This window comes from Pollachius pollachius, assembly GCF_949987615.1.
Source record: "Pollachius pollachius genome assembly, chromosome: 1".
In the NCBI taxonomy this organism is placed as follows: domain Eukaryota; kingdom Metazoa; phylum Chordata; class Actinopteri; order Gadiformes; family Gadidae; genus Pollachius; species Pollachius pollachius.
Genome location: NC_136934.1, coordinates 21,754,983 through 21,773,369, shown reverse-complemented (window position 1 = coordinate 21,773,369; position 18,387 = coordinate 21,754,983). Strand labels below are relative to the sequence as shown.

The following is an 18,387-nucleotide window of genomic DNA, read 5'->3' as shown; positions in this document are numbered from 1 at the left end:
CACGACGTCCAAGGTGGGTTGTGTTATTGTGTACCGTCAACACAAGCCTTTCTTTAACCCCATTGAGAAGCTAGATGTAAGCTCTTTAAACACACACACACAAACACACACACGTTTTCCATGGGAGCTAATGTTATGCGTGTAATAAGCTAGCATCCACATTATCCTAGTTATATTTACAACGACTTATTCTTTCATCTTAGACTTAGATCCATATCAGATGTCCGTAGCTGGCGTGCTTTGGAGATGAGCTAGCTTCTCCGGTTCACCAGAGACATAACGTAGTTATTTAGACAATAAGAGGCATCATTAACATTCCCCAGGGATGTAACGATTACACGTAGCTTATCATTAATGTGTAAGTTATCAGTTAGTTAGTCAACACCATCACCTGTTACAGACTTAGATCCAGATCAGATGTCCGTAGCTGGCGTGCTTTGGAGAAGAGCTAGCTTCTCGGGTTCACCAGAGACATAATGTAGTTACATAGACAATAAGAGGCATTATTTGGAAATTTTGAATGAATCTTGGACAGCTGGTAGACTGGCCCTCTCAGATTGTTCTGCTTGAATTGTATTTGTGTTATTTCAGAATAAAGTGAATGGTGTTCTATTGTGTGCAGGATGTGTTGCAATTGAATGTAACGTTACATGTCAGTTTCTTGACCTGGTGATGAGCCCTATTGAGCGAACCTGTTGAAGAGCTTTCCTACCACTGAGACAGGCCCCAATAAACACACCTGGAGGTACATGTGGACACAAATAATTTAAGGGAGCTGGTTTTCAGTACAACAGCTGTATTACAGAAGCTGTACTGTGCAGGAAACAATAGAGTTTGTATGGGTTGGAGTGGTTTTACAATCACGGACTGACTCCCATTTCCACAGTAATGCAAGATGACTATTAATCAATACTGTCCAATAGCCAACATGGAAGGGAAACCATGGTGCAAAATATAATATAGTGTATCTTATCCTGATCTCAGGAGCTTCTGCCGCACCATTATCAGGTTTAACACTTTGTTGCTTTTCCCAACAGACTGGGACACCGTTATTCATATTGCTGTGGTGGACTGCGCCCAGGATGACAACTTTGACATCTGCAAGGAATATGGAGTAAGCTTCTACCCTACCTTCAGAGTAAGTAATTGTAGTTTACTTCACCCTTCTGTAACACCTTCTAAGTATGTATAGTGTTCACAGCTACCCTTCTTTCAGAGTATGTAAAAAAATAGGGAATGTGTACGACTCTCGAAGGATGCTCTATATAAAAAACAATGCTCCATCCATTTATATTTAGCATGTATTGATACCCTAGCATCAGAGTGTGTGTTATAAATGTCCTCTTCTACCGTCATGTATAGCATGGAGTTATGCTGCTTGGATGTGAGTGTTTGTTCTTGTTAAATAACCGACTATGTCTGAACCTTCTCTTCAGTATTTTGGAGCACATGCATCCCCTGCTGACTTGGGAAAGACGTATAGAGGTGAAATTTCCTTCCTCATCTAACTACTCAAGAAATCATTGTTAAAGTGTAATTCTGGTGAAAATTCTGGTGAAATTTCCTTCCTCATCTAACTACTCAAGAAATCATTGTTAAAGTGTAATTCTGGCGAAAATTGAGCCCAGGATTTTTGTTTTGGCATGTAAACCCATCAAATAATCAGATATGCGGATACTTTTTTCATTGAAAATCGAGTATAGAGTTTGCCCGGTGCAATTTTTGTCCTCCATGTTATTGGCTAGGAGCACAGCGAACGCTTCAAAATCTGCATTTTTTAACCACTAATAAAGCTCAAAATAGCACCAAACCTCTGCAGTAGCATGATTTGTGTCCCTACACATAAAACGAAGCATCAACCATTTAGTTAAAAAATGACCGGTAGGTCCATATTTCCAGGAACACAAGTCGATTACCAGACACAGTAAATAATATAATAGAGACACAAACAAATTTAAAACAGCCAAGTATCAAGAGGGGAGTTTGTTAAGTTAAATTTGTTGGCGCCTCTATTATATTGTTTAGGGTATTTTATGGTGCTATTTTGAGCTATATTAGTGGTTAAAAAATGCAGATTTTGATGCGTTCGCTGTGCCCATAGCCAATAACATGGAAGCCAAACATTGGGCCGGGCAAACTCTATACTCGATTTTCAATAAAAAAGTATCTGGAGGGCTTATTTGATGGTCTTACATGCCAAATCAAAGACCCTGGGTTAAATTTTCGCCGGAATTACACTTTAACCAGCCCGTCTCTTTCCAACTCGCAGCGACGACCACCCAGACGGGAAGGGGTGGGACGTTTTATTCACATGATGTGTTCTCAAAAAGCAGAACGATACTTTGTCACATCCATCCGGATACAGCTGATTCACCACATACATACACAATAGCATGGTCTGGGTTTGTAGAGACTCAACACACTTTGGGACTTCCGTATGTAAGATTAAATAAAGGATGTAAATATCTTCAGACGACAGTCCTGCTATCGGGACCTTTAACAATGCAAAAATAACTTCAAGACTGCAAACCGACATGTTGATGTTAACCAATACCTGTTGATAAATCATGTATAGATTTCATCGAATGGGATTAGATTCATTTAGCACGCCTGTCCCTTCCTCCCTTGACCAAACCTCTGTGGTAAAATCAGATTGCAGTGTTTATTCAGCCTTAAAGGACAATTTCAGTATTTTGAACATTGAGCCCCCTTTCTGGCTTGTCTAGGATGAAATAGAGTGGTAAACACCGAAATTTTGAATACTGGTCCTGTCTCGGGTATTTGGCTAATTTCGAATCGCCCCTGGCTGCTTCACAATGGCTGGCTATGGGCATTCACAAACCTGTCCATAAAACACCCCTAAACGTTTGCTTTCAGAAATGTGAAACTCATAGAGTGGTTAGTGGTGTTCGTTGATGTTCCTTATCAAGTATCATAGCGAAATACAGTTTCTGTCGTGTTTTATTTGGCATTTTGTAAATCCATTGAAACAGAAACCGGACCGGAACCAGAAACGGAAAGGGGGTTGGTTGTAGTCTTTTCGCTCAGTTCTCCGTATCAACAGTAGGGCTAGAACCGAGCGAAAAGACAAAATGCCAAATAAAACACGACAGAAACTGTATTTCGCTACGATACTTGATTAGGAAAATCAGCGAACACCATTAACCACTCGATGAGTTTCAAATTTCTGAAAACGAACGTTTAGGGTTGTTTTAAGGACAGGTTTGTGAATGCCCATAGCCAGCTATTGTGAAGCAATGTTCAAAATTTCGGTGTTAACCACTCTATTTCATCCTAGACAAACCAGAAAGAGGGCTCAATGTTCAAAATACCGGAATTGTCCTTTAACCAAACTAAGCTTTGCATGTTCATCTGTTCATGTTCGTCTGTCCTATTCGTCTGCTTCGTCTAGGTGCTGATAGAGGGGTGCAGACATTGAGAGAGTTGATGATCAATTTCCTCCAGAACCACACCAGGCTTGGGAAGCCCGACCACTGTCCACCGTTGGAACCCTTCAAGTAAGACCCGCTCACACCAGCACAAACCCTCTGGAGTATCCCCAGAACAGAGCACGATACACAACTCGCTGCGAAACCAGCAGCCCTCAGTCTCACATAAGCATATCTTAGAGACAAATGGAAATTGGGTTATGCGTGCATGTTGTTTACCTAATGTGTTATATTTCCAAGAAGAACAGCTTATTCTAGAACAAAGTACAGTTATAAATAAATGGTAATGTTGTGGCATGTTGTGCTGTTTTCCTCTGGGAAATCAAACAAAGTTTGATCACACTTAGTTTCTTAATTCTTTATTTTCTTACTTATTTTGCTGCGTCACTTCGGTTGGCCATCAGAATTCAAATCAGTGAAACAGACGTTTATAAACAACAATACACCATTAATTAAACAATAACGGCTGTACAGCAGACACCGCAACACGCCACCAACAAGACATCTAGACAAACACCAAAACAAAACCACCACATCAGTCCACTAAAAATCCATCAACACCGCACACCCATGCGCATGCAAATAGCCAGCCATAAGGTCGGCAATGCTCTGACGTGGTCGTAAATAAATGTAAATGGACTGCATTTATATAGCACTTTTCTAACCAGTGGCCTCAAAGCACTTTACAATATTGCCTCACATTTACCATTCACGCACACATTCACACCCCTACGGCAGAGTCAGCCATGCAAGGCGACAGCAAGCTTGTCAGGAGCAGTTAGGGTTAGCCTTGCTCAAGGACACCTCGACACTCAGCTAGGAGGAGCCGGAGATCGAACCAGCAACCTTCAGGTTACTAGCCAACCCGCTCTACCTTCCTAGCTACTGCCGCCCCAACATAACGTAACAGCACAGGCATGGCTAGGGTCTATCTAAACAAATCCGCACCATTTCCTCAACCATCAGATGGCCAGCGATCCGTGAGCTTAAATAACCCCTTAACTTGTAAAATACTAGCAGTTAACAATATTGCAACAATAAAGAGCACCGCTTCAAAATCTTCGTCCTAGACTCAGTTGCCGGAAATGATGTTACAACTCTGGCATTGGCCTCCGTGTGTCTAATTGTACAGGTAATGACATGGTAATGCTTCGAGAATCAGCTGATGAACATTAAATTAGGCAACAATTTTTTTTTCAGCAAATATATGTATGTATGTATGTATGTATGTATGTATGTGTATATATATATATATATATATATATATATATATATATATATATATATATATATATATATATATATATATATATATATATATATATATATATATATGCAGTATTTATTTAGTTTGCGAAATCCCACGTTGTCTAACGTCCTGGCTGACGGAACATGGCAGGACTACGTTAATATGCTTGTGAGACAGGTCGTTATTAAGATCTCTATTTACTGGATGTACTAATAGGGTTACGTCTGCGTTCCATTGAAATCTCATGTTAACTGAGTGGGTTCCGGGCATTAGTCAGAGGCATATATTTCTCCGGTCTGATCATTTGTGTTTCCAGGAACACAACAATGGTGCAAGCTAAACTTTACATTTTGAGATGGACTCTGCAACAATATGACCCTTATATTTGAGTGATTCCCAAGTGGCCATGGTGTAAGCGGGATGAGACATTATCTCTGTTTTAAACGGTCTGTCTGTCTGTGCTTGTGTCTGTAGTTTGGGCGACCTGCTTCCTCTCTTGGGTCAAAAGTCAGCCCACTACACTGCCATTATCATTGAGCAGCCAACTTCGTACGTAGGACGAGAGGTAACACATCCACTCCCACATGCACATGTGATACTTGATACTTGATTATAAATGTAGCTTGCAAATCTGAAAACACAAACACATTATCAATATTACCCACGGATGAAGAGAAATCCATAGCAAAACACACTCACCGTCAACACATTAGATGGGTCATCAAAAGAAAAAGCTACACCACTTGTCATCCTGTCCGTATGTACAGTATTCTTTACCCTTCTATTTATCCGCAGGTAATACTGGACCTGTCGAAGTACACTGGGATTGTTGTGAGAAGAGCTTTGTCTACAGACACCCCCCTAGTGGATAAACTGAAGATCACAGCCTTCCCATCAGCCTACTTGCTACATCCCAATGGAACACACACACACCTGCACTTGTGAGCACACACACACACACACACACACACACACACACACACACACACACACACACACACACACACACACACACACACACACACAGCCAATAATTGGGTCTGCTATTTCAGTAGACCCAATACAATACCTGTTCTCTCATCTAGGTATATGCAGCTGCGTTTCTTCTTCACGTCCTACCTGAGAGGGTTGCTAGGAGTTCAACGCAGACAGACTGAGGACCACAGCACCCCCAACCACATGGGGGAGCTGTCTGAGCATCGCAGCACTGATCCCTGGAGGGAGTTTGACAGGTGAGACTTGAGCACATCCTAATCATACTGTCCAGAGAGTCTGGTTGAAACACACCTGGGTTAGCTCCAGTCTTTGTTTGTTCGATTTGTGCTGTTACTAGTCCAGGAAATGCATTGTCTTTAAATGCCTCTCTCTCTGTTTAATCGATCCGTGTCTTCCTGTCCATCTGCCTTGTCCATCCATCTGTCTGTTGGTCTCTCCAGCTCCAAAGTGTACATGGCTGACTTGGAGTCCGCCCTGCACTACCTGCTGAGAGTTGAGCTGGCTACCCACAATACTCTGGGAGGGGAGGAGCTCAAGACATTCAAAAGCGTTGTGACAGTGATTGCTAAGGTACCCTTCATCCTTTGTGTGCGTCCAACACTTTTGTTCAATTTGTGCCTGGGTTGTTTAATGTGTGTTTAATGTTTGTGTGTGTGTGTGTGTGTGTGTGTGTGTGTGTGTGTGTGTGTGTGTGTGTGTGTGTGTGTGTGTGTGTGTGTGTGTGTGTGTGTGTGTGTGTGTGTGTGTGTGTGTGTGAAGCTGTATCCAGGGAGGGCCTCTGTGCAGAAGGTGATGGAGAACCTACTGGATTGGCTGGTGAGGTTACCACTGGAGAGCATCCCATACCAGGCCATCCTAGACCTGGTGGATGACAAGATGAGGGTCAGTAGTGACAAGCCCTTTACCGCCTAAATTCCGGGGAAACACGCAAAAACAGTCATCCAGTAGAGACGTCATTTTTTTAATATGATTTTCAATAGCAATGTATTTTACGGCATGTAGTTGACTACATCGCTCTCTCTCTCAACAACACACTGACTGCGCCCCTCCCCTATGCTGATTCCGAACATGACCATGCTTGGGAGAAGGAAGGGTTGCGTTGGTTTTTCCAACGAGAATAAATATACTCTAATGTCCGAAATACCAAAAATTTAAGAGAATTTAAGAGTTTTTTTTGTATTTCGATTCATTGAGATGTTGAACTGTCTGTGATAGTCTCCACCAATATGCACCAAGCTGTATTATATACAGTCTGTAAGTCAGTTGAAGCTGTATTATATACAGTCTCTGGTAAGTCAGTTGAAGCTGTGTTATATACAGTCTGTAAGTCAGTTGAAGCTGTATTATATACAGTCTGTGGTAAATCATTGAAGCTGTATTATATACAGTCTTGGTGCGGTACACCCACACTATAGCTTCACTGGCCACACAGTTCTTTACCTGCTTTTAACTGTTAGTCCCAGCTAGTGGGACACACTTCTATACACCAATTTGAATCCTTTGGAAACATTTTGAAAAAGCAGACATCTCCGGTTGAATACAATATAATTTAAATGAGGCTTTTGGTTAGTGAATGGTACTCTGTAATTGGCATGTTGTGTAGCAATATGGCCCAGACGATGACTCTATAGAGAGGAGGGCTGCTGCCTGACCATATTCCTTGGCAGGAAAACACCGCTAGACACAAGGGACTCATAGCACGAACCCGTCTTCAGTTCCAAACATCACATCACCCTTATAATGGGCGTGAATAACGTTGTTATTCAACGTTATTAATGTTGAATATCCACTATCTTTCTAATAAAAAAATAAAAATAAAACACTTTCAACCCTTCAGCTATCTGAATGGGGGGACATACCATACACCTATAATGTGTATTGTAACGTTATATAGTTTCCACATGCCTTCAAAGTGCTTATGAAGTTATTGTTAGTATGATTGTTTTGACCATGGTTAGTAGCATAACATTATCCCCTGTAAACAACCCCACATAACATTATCCACAGCTGTAAACTACCCAACATAATATTATCTACGGCTGTAAACTAGCCCGCACAACATTATCTACAGCTGTAAACTAGCCCACATAACATTATCTACAGCTGTGAATAGGAGGTAGATAAGGCTAGGGCTAAGACGCTTACACAATCTTGACTTGAAAAATGATCTTGCTTATTGCATTTAATTGTGCAATGAAGTATGCAATTGGCTCAGTCAATATTAGCATTATAGAAACTCAGGTGCTCAGAAATTACTGCTTACTCTGCTTTGGAATTTAAACTGGGCAGAAATGGATACCAATTACGTTTTGTGTTTAGCAGTTAGCTGATGAGAGAATAAATGACATGAGAATGAAACCCTTTGAAGTGGTGACTGCTGAATTAAAAGAGAAATTGTCTGGCTTCTTGAAGCCAACATACCCCAGCTTTAAGAGGGCTCAGTATGTCCTTTGAGCAAAGACCCTTGGTGTGGCACCTGCTGTCACGCCTCACGTTGATGTTTGAATGAGGACATTATTTTAACTAGCGTTCCTCTACTGTCTCCCCAGATCTCCAGTCTGTCCCTGGGGGCGGAGGTTCGCTGGGTTGGTTGCCAGGGCAGCAGGCCAGGGCTCCGAGGCTACCCCTGCTCTCTGTGGACATTGTTCCACATGCTAACGGTGCAGTACGATGCTAGCCCAAAGCTGCTGGCCAGTACAGGTACACACACACACACACACACACACACACACACACACACACACACACACACACACACACACACACACACACTAACACTGTGCATTGGTGGTATTGTGGTCACACAAACCACCGGTTTGAAAACATCAAGCATCTGTGATAGGAAGGGGCTTCCTGTATGTTTTCTACAAATCATGCTAGGGGTGATAGCATGAGTGGTAGCACACCTGCAGAGATCTCCATCTGAAGGCTCCAGCTCTTCACCAGAGAATCCCTTTCCCGCCACAACACAAAAAAAACAAGAAGGCTTTCCGGGCACTTCAGGCTGTTTTTAGTGGAGATGTTTGTTGTAATCTTGAAACACGTGTTGCGTGGCACTGTGTCCTAGCTCTAGAGGGTGATCCCGCGGCCGTCCTGAAGGCCATGCGGGGCTACATCGGGACGTTCTTCGGCTGCGAGCAGTGTGGCCGTCACTTTGAGGAGATGGCCGCCAAGTCCCTGGACCAGGTCAAGACCACGGACGATGCCGTGATCTGGCTCTGGTCCAAACACAACCAGGTCAACAGCAGACTGGCCGGTACGCACACAGACTACCACACACACACACACACACACACACACACACACACACACACACACACACACACACACACACACACACACACACACACACACACACACACACACACAGACCCACACGTGCACACACACACACACACAGACCCACACGTGCACACACACAAAATCTCACAAACATAACATAAGGCATTTCTACACTGCCAAGCCGGTGTTGTCGCGGCTTGAAACACACAAAAAAAGTCTTGCCTGTGTAAAACCGAGGGGGTATATTCCGCCTTCGGCACGGAACTGGCTTTCTTGGTTTGTTGGAGTAGGCGGGACTACGCAAGGAGAGTAGACCTCTTCAGAATCGTTTGCATACTCCCAAAGTTTTTTAGTTTTTTTTTTTTTTATTCAAGCCAATTGCATGCAAGAATGACTTGCTGCAAACGCGATTAACTATTTACAAGGGCAAAAACACCACCATACTTTTTATTTTGCTGACCACACGTTTTTTTATCTCCAGTTAGAACTACTCATGTTGATATTGCTGCATTGTCTCTGTTGTAGAGAAAACCTAGCAACACCTCTACCCAGGTCCTGCCCCTGGTACCATGAAGCCGTCTAATCACATTTACATGAAAATGAAACTCCCAATATGTATAGAGTTCGAAAGGGGAAATTGGGGTGCGAAATCAGGCTGGTATATTACCGCGGCCAGTGTAAAAACGAGGACCAGGGCGGGCATTTTTGTCAGTGTAAAAAGGACTATAGACTCATACAGCAGCTCCCACACTGGTTGTATCCCCCTCTCTCCGCTAAGCACAAGGCAGGTTTCCTAGATGCTTTTACTGATTGGCTCCAGGAGGAAGCCACTAAGATTGATCACAGCCAATCCCTATTGCATTGTTCTGTCCCGCAGGTTTCTTGTTAATGTTTGGCCACTCTTTAAAATAACTGCTTGTAATTCATTAAAGGTGAGAGCTAAGAGCTCACATTTGGGCGGAATTTGTTAGAAAGGCTACAGCCATCCGATATGTATTAGTGAGTGAAATGCTCTGGGAGAACGTCTGTTTTGGTCGACTGCGCGCCTGCATCTGTATGATACTATTTATATTTAGACCGCCCTCGCCTCATTGCTTACCCATCAGGGCATCTCTTCCTTGATTGGTTCCTTGATTGATTATTTCAAGTGGTTGGTTGGGCAGTTTGAAGCGGTGATTATGACTGGATTGGTTTATTTGTTAAAAGATGTGAAACAGCGTAACGTGTGAAATATATTTCCGATTAAAAAAACAAACAAAAGGTCAATTTTTGTGGTGGGACTAAATATAAAAAGGCTGTGTAATGTCATCCACTCTGACTTTGTGACGTAATCACAAAAACTGAGCTGACAAAGAGATAAAACAAGGTTTTTTTATTGGTTGTAATGTCTTTACAGAGAACCAAACACCCTGTTTGAGCAAGTAGTAGTTTTTAAGTTTTTAAGTATAGATTTGAGCTAATACATACATTCTAACCTACGATTTCAAACCTTTTTTGCATGTTGGTACAGATTTGGACCAGGATCCATCAACAGCACGACATGTATCCCACTCCATCACTTTCCTTCTAACATAAGTCATGATGGGGTTCCCTTTAACTTGCGTGTCTTGCAGGTTCCCTCAGTGACGACCCGGTGTTCCCCAAATCGCCCTGGCCCAGCCCCGCCCTCTGCCCCGCCTGCCACCAGGAGAAGGAGGGCGTCCACACCTGGAACGAGGAGCAGGTCCTGGCCTTCCTCAGAGAACACTACGGAGCTGCCAACCTCTCTCCTCGCTACCTCCCCGAGCCTCAACGCCACCTGCCTACCCGCCCTCCGGCGCCTCCCCAGGGACCCCAGGGACCCCAGGGCGCAGTCCAGGCCCTGCAGCAGCAGCAGCCCACCCCTAGGGCGACGGCGGTGGTGCTGAACGGGGGGAGAGCCCAGGGGGCCCAGATCCGGCTCCACTCTGGCTCCGGAGGGTGGATCCTGGGCTTCACCAGCGTTGACATGAGCCTGTGTCTGGTCCTGTACGTCTGCTCCTGCCTGATGCTCATGCTGCTCTTCTTCTTCTTCAAGATCCGCTCGAGACGCTGGAAGCTCAAGAACGGCCGGCTCCACGTGTAACCCGGACCGGACTTTGGGGTTTGTTGAAACCCAGATCGGACTTGGTTTTTGGTATATATATTTCTTGGACAGGAGGATGAGGTTTCTTTTGTAATGCATCGACGCCCTCCCCTGGACTCTCAGGACTGCGGTTTACTTCGTTCGGTTTACTTCACCGCACCAGACGCGTCATCCAAGCAGACGTTGTCACAGATCTCCGGGGGTCATTGGACACGACAACAGGGAGAATCAACATGGAGACTTTTGAAACGCCATTTAGTTTACAGAGCTTGTGTGTGTTGGGTGTGGGCCGGAGCGAAGGGCTTTGGCCTGGTCTCGGTTGTGTTGAACTAAAGTGGAACTTTTTCTTGAGAGGAGAATAAACTGCCATCCACTTCACGCGGCTGATTGTTTTTAGATGAGACGTATTCAGTTGGCAGGGCGCCACAGCCGCCGCCGCATCATCACGGCTGACCAGGGACCAGCTCACAATGTGCCATAGATTGATAAAACACAACCGCTAACTGGCTACAAAGAGCATCCGTCTTCTTTCTGTCGGCATTGCAGCTTTTTGTTAGGTATTACAGCAGGGTTCATATAACTTGAATCAAATGATGATTGATCCCCTTACGTTCCTAATTCTTATTCTTACAATCTGTATAGGATCATGTCATACAGGATTTGTAAACCTCAATATAGCTGTTTTCAAGAGAAGCTAACAAAAAATATACAGAAGATAAAAACACTATAGAATAGCTCTATAGAACTGACTGTATTTTGTATTGCATAGAACCAGATCAGAGCCATTTCATTTACAAAAGTCTCAGTTTTTGTATTGTTTTACATTTCGGGCAAGTCCAGCAACCGATCATGAGATGAAATGTTCGTTCTCCTTAGAGCTTCTATCTAACCAGGACCACAGTCAGTTCTATAGCTCTTGAACAAGTATTATTCAACCCCTGCTTTGCTGACTTTTTAAATTTACTTTACAGTAATCCAGCATGTAGTTGTTTTCATAGAAACCCTCGGTGAAGCAGGTATTTGTGCAAATGGTCTTCTTTTCCAAAAATATCTGAGTCAGTCCTTTTGAACAGAGTCAACCTATTTCAGGATCGTGTTTTTGTTTTTGTTATCAACTTGAAATGTGTTTGTTTGACGGTTTGAGGTTTGAAGAGCCTCCATGATACATTTCTATAAATTAACTGGAGTTTATTTTTGAGTGTAAGCATAGAAACCTGCTAAATATGAACTAAAGTCCATTTGTATGACGACGTCTTAATCATCTTAAGTTTTCTTAGTTTTTCCTTCTTTAATCAGTTGAGTGTAGATTTGTAAATTAATGATTTGTTATCTAAATAAATGTGTGATCTCATGTTTTTATATTTTTATGGATTAAAGAAGATGCTTTGAGACCCATCCCCAAAGGTTCAAAAACGCATGTTACCAATTGACAACATAGGATTGGAAAATATTTGATACATAGTATAAGAAATCTGCACTATACTGAATTTAGTTAAGTTTTTTTTTTTGATGAGTGGAATATCAGAAAAGAATTCTATATAATATACCCTTTTAATTAATTAATCTAGCCTCAATGACCTGTCATGTTTATAGTTGTCGATAAGAGAACATTTAGGGTAAAATAAATTGAGGATTCTACACCCAACTGAACGCTAGGTTAACTACATAATTTCGATCAACTACACCATAACTATAGTAAACAAAATGTCGACACCCCAATACTGGTGTAGCTACACCCCAACTGTGCTCATTTGTAGGATAGATCCACCCTGGGAAACCAATGCCTTAATTCAGGTGAACTCAAGGTTAGGTGCACCCTGTCCATCACTAGTGTACCTGCACCCCAACACTAGGTTACCTGCACCCTAGCCCTGTCAAACACTAGGGTACCCTTACCCTAACCCTGTCCAACACTAGGGTACCTTCACCCTAACCCTGTTCAACGGTACACACACCCTAACCCTGTCCAACAGTAGAGTACCTTCACCCCAACACAAGGGTACCTGCACACTAACCCTGTCCAACAGTCAGGTACCTTCACCCTAGCCTCTCAATTCAAAAATGTTGGTTGATATCTCATGTATGATGGCAGTTGTGCACATGTCTTGGGGGATAGGGCGTTTCACTTGCTTAAACATTTATTTTGACCAATCAAGTTACAGGAGACAGGGATCTGCAAGCAGCGAATTGGCTGTAAGCAGTAAAAATAAATAAACTGTAAAAAAAATATATATGTAAGGTTTTCAATCAACACCTCATGGACCAGCCACTAAAAATATTTAAATCACCTTGTGGAAGCTTCTTCCACTCTCTTAAATGAGTTTCCTTCGGTAGAATATCTCTGTAACTCAACAGAAATCAACGTGTACAGTGGGGCAAAAAAGTATTTAGTCAGCCTCCAATTGTGCAAGTTCTCCCACTTAAAAAGATGAGAGAGGCCTGTAATTTTCATCATAGGTATACCTCAGCTATGAGAGACAAAATGAAAAAAAAATCTAGAAAATCACATTGTCTGATTTTTAAAGAATTTATTTGCAAATTATGGTGGAAAATAAGTATTTGGTCAATAACAAAAGGTCATCTCAATACTTTGTTACATGCCCTTTGTTGGCAATGACAGAGGTCAAATGTTTTCTGTAAGTCTTATAAGGTTTTCACACACTGCTGCTGGTATTTTGGCCCATTCCTCCATGCAGATCTCCTCTAGAGCAGTGATGTTTTTGGGCCACACAGACTTTCAACTCCCTCCAAAGATTTTCTATGGGGTTGAGATCTGGAGACTGGCTAGGCCACTCCAGGACCTTGAAATGCTTCTTACGAAGCCACTCCTTCGTTGCCCGGGCGGTGTGTTTGGGGTCATTGTCATGCTGAAAGACCCAGCCACGTTTCATCTTCAGTGCCCTTGCTGATGGAAGGAGGTTTTCACTCAAAATCTCACAATACATGGCCCCATTCATTCTTTCCGTCATACGGATCAGACGTCCTGGTCCCTTGGCAGAAAAACAGCCCCAAAGCATGATGTTTCCACCCCCATGCTTCACTGTAGGTATGGTGTTCTTTGGATGCAACTCAGCATTCTTTCTCCTCCAAACACGACGAGTTGAGTTTTTACCAAAAAGTTCTATTTTGGTTTCATCTGACCATATGACATTCTCCCAATCCTGTTCTGGATCATCCAAATGCTCTCTAGCAAACTTCAAACGGGCCCGGACATACACTGGCTTTAGCAGGGGGACACGTCTGGCACTGCACGATTTGAGTCCCTGGCGGCGTAGTGTGTTAGTGATGGTAGCCTTTGTTACTTTGGTCCCAGCTCTCTGGAGGTCATTCACTAGGTCCCCCCGTGTGGTTCTGGGATTTTTGTTCACCGTTCTTGTGATCATTTTGACCCCACAGGGTGAGATCTTGCGTGGAGCCCCAGATCGAGGGAGATTATCAGTGGTCTTGTATGTATTCCATTTCCTAATAATTGCTCCCACAGTTGATTTCTTCACACCAAGCTGCTTACCTATTGCAGATTCAGACTTCCCAGCCTGGTGCAGGTCTACAATTGTGTTTCTGGTGTCCTTTGACAGCTCTTTGGTCTTGGTCATAGTGGAGTTTGGAGTGTGACTGTTTGAGGTTGTGGACAGGTGTCTTTTATACTGATAAGGAGTTCAAACAGGTGCCATTAATACAGGTAACAAGTGGAGGACAGAGGAGCCTCTTAAAGAAGAAGTTACAGGTCTGTGACAGCCAGAAATCTTGCTGGTTTGTAGGTGACCAAATACTTATTTTCCACCATAATTTGCAAATAAATTCTTAAAAAATCAGACAATGTGATTTTCTGGATTTTTTTTTTTCATTTTGTCTCTCATAGCTGAGGTTTACCAATGATGAAAATTACAGGCCTCTCTCGTCTTTTTAAGTGGGAGAACTTGCACAATTGGTGGCTGACTAAATAGTTTTTTGCCCCATTGTATGTGTACTCCTCCCCTTGCAGTTTCTGTTTTTCGGCCCAAGGTCTAAGATGACCTTCGCTCTCACCTTGTTCAACACCAGGGTAATTACACCCTAACCCTGTCCAACCCTAGAGTACCTTTGACCCTAATCCTGTTGAACATTAAGTATGTGGGCCTACAACCCAATTTATGTCATAGCAAGGTTGCCTACACCCTAACTTGGGTCAATACTGGGGTAACTACACCTATAGTTTCAGTACACTATGGTATGAATGCCCTAATTCAGATCAATATACGGGTATCCACACCTTAATACTAGCCAGCACAATGGATCAATCAGGACAAATATCGTACTGGATGATCAAACCATCGTAGAATTCTCTCCTGGCTTTACTCATACAAAGGTTACCAATATCATTTATCATCAAGTTCCTTGTACCGATTAGATTCATGCATTTAAAAAATTCATGGTTTTCACTTGACGTTCCATCCTTAGTAACTTTTTTCTGCAGCCTGCCAGTTCTTTGTACCAGGTCTGTTTAGCCAAAAATTGCCGGATAGGTGTTGTTCAATCGGATGCACTAACCGAAGAGGAGACAATACTTGGTTTTGCTTCTACGGTGTCCCATCTGAGAAAGGAAACACAGAGAGGAGCAGAGTGGGGATTTGTGCTGTTAGACTTGCCGTACCATGGGGAGGTCAAAGACAGGCGAACCTTCAAAGAACACCCGTCTCTGCAGCAAACATTTCATCAAAGGTAGGTAAACTGAATATTTCAGGTTTTGTATTTTAAGTCTTTATATCTTTATGTTATCGTTCTGACATAGTATTCGTATATATACTAATGAGGCTGGTGCTGAGGATGGATCACATAGGCCCGAAACACTTTCACTTTGTTCACATACTTAGTTTTGGTTCTTTTGAGAGGCGATCTAAATATTGTGGCATATTCAGACAGAAGATTGACAGGTCTGCATGATGTTGTAACTGTGTTGTCCCCTCCAGCTCTCTGCGGACCAGACAACATTGAATAACAGTTCTGTTTTGAGAAATAACATCTTGTATTGGAGATTCACTGATATTTTGTCCACAAAATCGACAATGACCAACACACATTTATTCCTAAAGACAGAAGGGCTGTATTGTCATCGTTTACATGTTATGTAGGCACGCACATGCTTAATGCTATTCGGCAGAATCAGTTCAAGGTAGTAATTCTGCCAAATGATATTGATAATGGATGTTTAAGTGAATCCAGGAGAGACGGTTGCCAGGGTTTAATCCCCCAGACTGGTATTGTTCCTTAAGGCTAGGGTAGGCATTTGGAGAAACCAGCTAGTGTCAGTTCGATTTTGAAAGTATCCAACTGAATAAACGACCCGCCTCCTTTCAGCCATCCCTCCAAAGCCACTCCACCAAAACACATGAGAACACATCTCTCTAGCTGTAGTGATAGGTCTGCCTGGCGCTGTGGAAGACTCCAGTCATGCGCAGTGAGGCCACTGGCAGAATGCAAGAAAGTAGCCGGGTAGGTAGACAGACAGGTAGGCTATTCAATCATTTCATTCGGGCCGAATGAAATGATTGAATAGCCTACCTGTAAAGCATCATCACGTCATTCTTTGACATGATGATGCTTTCATCAGGCTTTATTCTCTGCTGTCTGGATGTCAGCATGATTTTCAACAACTATGACAGAAAACCTTCGAAAAGAAATTGCCTACCCTAGCTTTAAGTGAAAATGTTTACTTTCAGGTCTAAAGGTAGGTCTTTTTCAAATAAATACGAAAACAATTCCTGAATTGGCATTGCAATACATCTAGTGAAACATCTATAAGAATATCCTCCAAATTACAATGAGGAGCTAAGCTGGTCCTGTACCCGATAACCAAGGGCATCGTTTCCAGTGACAGAGCAAAGTGACCAACACAAGGAGATAACCAAGGAAGAGTGGGATGAAGACTAGGGGAGGATTACATTACTGTGCTATGGCATTTCAGGTCACTGTGTCTCACATTTGACCGAACTTCTGATTCATAGTCTTTTTAAATCATGTTTGTATCATGTAATGTATACCAATGAAGAGCTTATTTTATTGTTTTGTTGTTTTTGTTATTTCAAACCTTGTTGTGTTGGATACCGATTGATACCCACAGCTGTGAAACAACAACAAACAAACCAACAGACTTTGTTTGCTTTTTCTCTCAGCCTTTTCTGTCTGCATGTCTGTCTGCCTGTGTACCTTTGTGTCTGTCTGCCTATCTGTCTTCCCCTCTACATCTGATATTATACAGTAATATATGGTTATGAAAGCTGAGCCTGCAACATTTCCTTGTGTGAAATGTCCTGGGCGTGTTTATGTGAGTGTGTGTGCGCTCATGCACTTGCCAGTGCCCGCTCTATATTATGTGTGTGTGTGTGTGTGTGTGCGTATGGGGCGGGGATATGGGTACAGCTCCTAGCTGGCAAAGAGACGCAGTATGCACACTATGTACGCAGCATGCCAACTCAGCTTCAACACTGCAATGCAGCGCTGTGCATTTTAACGCACACACACAGACACACACTCACACACGCACTCTCTCACACACACACACACACACACACACACACACACACACACACACACACACACACACACACACACACACAGCACACAAAAACACATACGCACACACACACACACACACACATACACATAAACAAAAACACACGTACAGACACACACACGCACACATACACACAGCTAAATGTTTGGCTCCATGTTAGTGTAAGAGACATTGTTTAATATTCAACCTGGAGCGCTGTCTGCTCCACAGAATAAAGGAACGATGTAATGCATGTCTCTCTCGCTCTCTCTCTGTCCCTCTCTTTACTTCTCTGTCTCAGAATGCTCTCTCTCTGTCTCTCTCTCTGTCTGTCTTCCTCTCTCTCTCTCTTTCTCTCTCTCTCTCTTTCTCCTCTGCAGGGCAGTTAGCCGCATTAGCTCCTCTCTGTCCTCAGATGACTCTCCTCTCTCCGCCTCCCCCCCTCCCCTCCCTCTTTCCTCTGTCTGCTGTGTGTGTGTCTATGCTCCCCCCCTCCTCCTCCTCCCACCTCCCTGTGTGACACATACACCAGACGATGCTGAGAAGCCTCCCTGATAAGCAGCCAGCCTGCATGGAGGAGCAGAGAGGAGAGCCGAGAGGAGCAGAGGATATCAGAGGACAGGAGGTGAGAGACACACACACACACACACACACACAAACACACACACACACACACACACACACACACACACACACACACACACACAGCACTTTGTTGACAACGAAGACGATTCAGAAGAGGAGAGGAGGACATGGGACTGTCTCTGTTTGTTTTTCC

At 43.1% G+C, this 18,387-nt stretch overlaps 1 protein-coding gene across 1 annotated transcript in view; it reads left to right on the top strand.

The window, feature by feature from the left end:
• qsox2 (quiescin Q6 sulfhydryl oxidase 2) overlaps positions 1-12,417 on the top strand; it is a 12,728-nt gene extending 311 nt beyond the window's left edge. The window contains exons 1-12 of the mRNA XM_079757765.1: positions 1-13; positions 1,038-1,138; positions 1,437-1,485; positions 3,413-3,518; positions 5,173-5,263; positions 5,494-5,639; positions 5,784-5,930; positions 6,135-6,264; positions 6,454-6,576; positions 8,244-8,394; positions 8,762-8,950; positions 10,590-12,417. The exon at positions 1-13 is cut by the window's left edge and continues 311 nt beyond it. Coding sequence (XP_079613891.1) covers positions 1-13; positions 1,038-1,138; positions 1,437-1,485; positions 3,413-3,518; positions 5,173-5,263; positions 5,494-5,639; positions 5,784-5,930; positions 6,135-6,264; positions 6,454-6,576; positions 8,244-8,394; positions 8,762-8,950; positions 10,590-11,080 — 1,737 coding nt within the window. The 3' untranslated portion in view covers positions 11,081-12,417. The remainder of the gene's footprint in view (positions 14-1,037; positions 1,139-1,436; positions 1,486-3,412; positions 3,519-5,172; positions 5,264-5,493; positions 5,640-5,783; positions 5,931-6,134; positions 6,265-6,453; positions 6,577-8,243; positions 8,395-8,761; positions 8,951-10,589) is intronic.
• Positions 12,418-18,387: the final 5,970 nt, after the last annotated feature.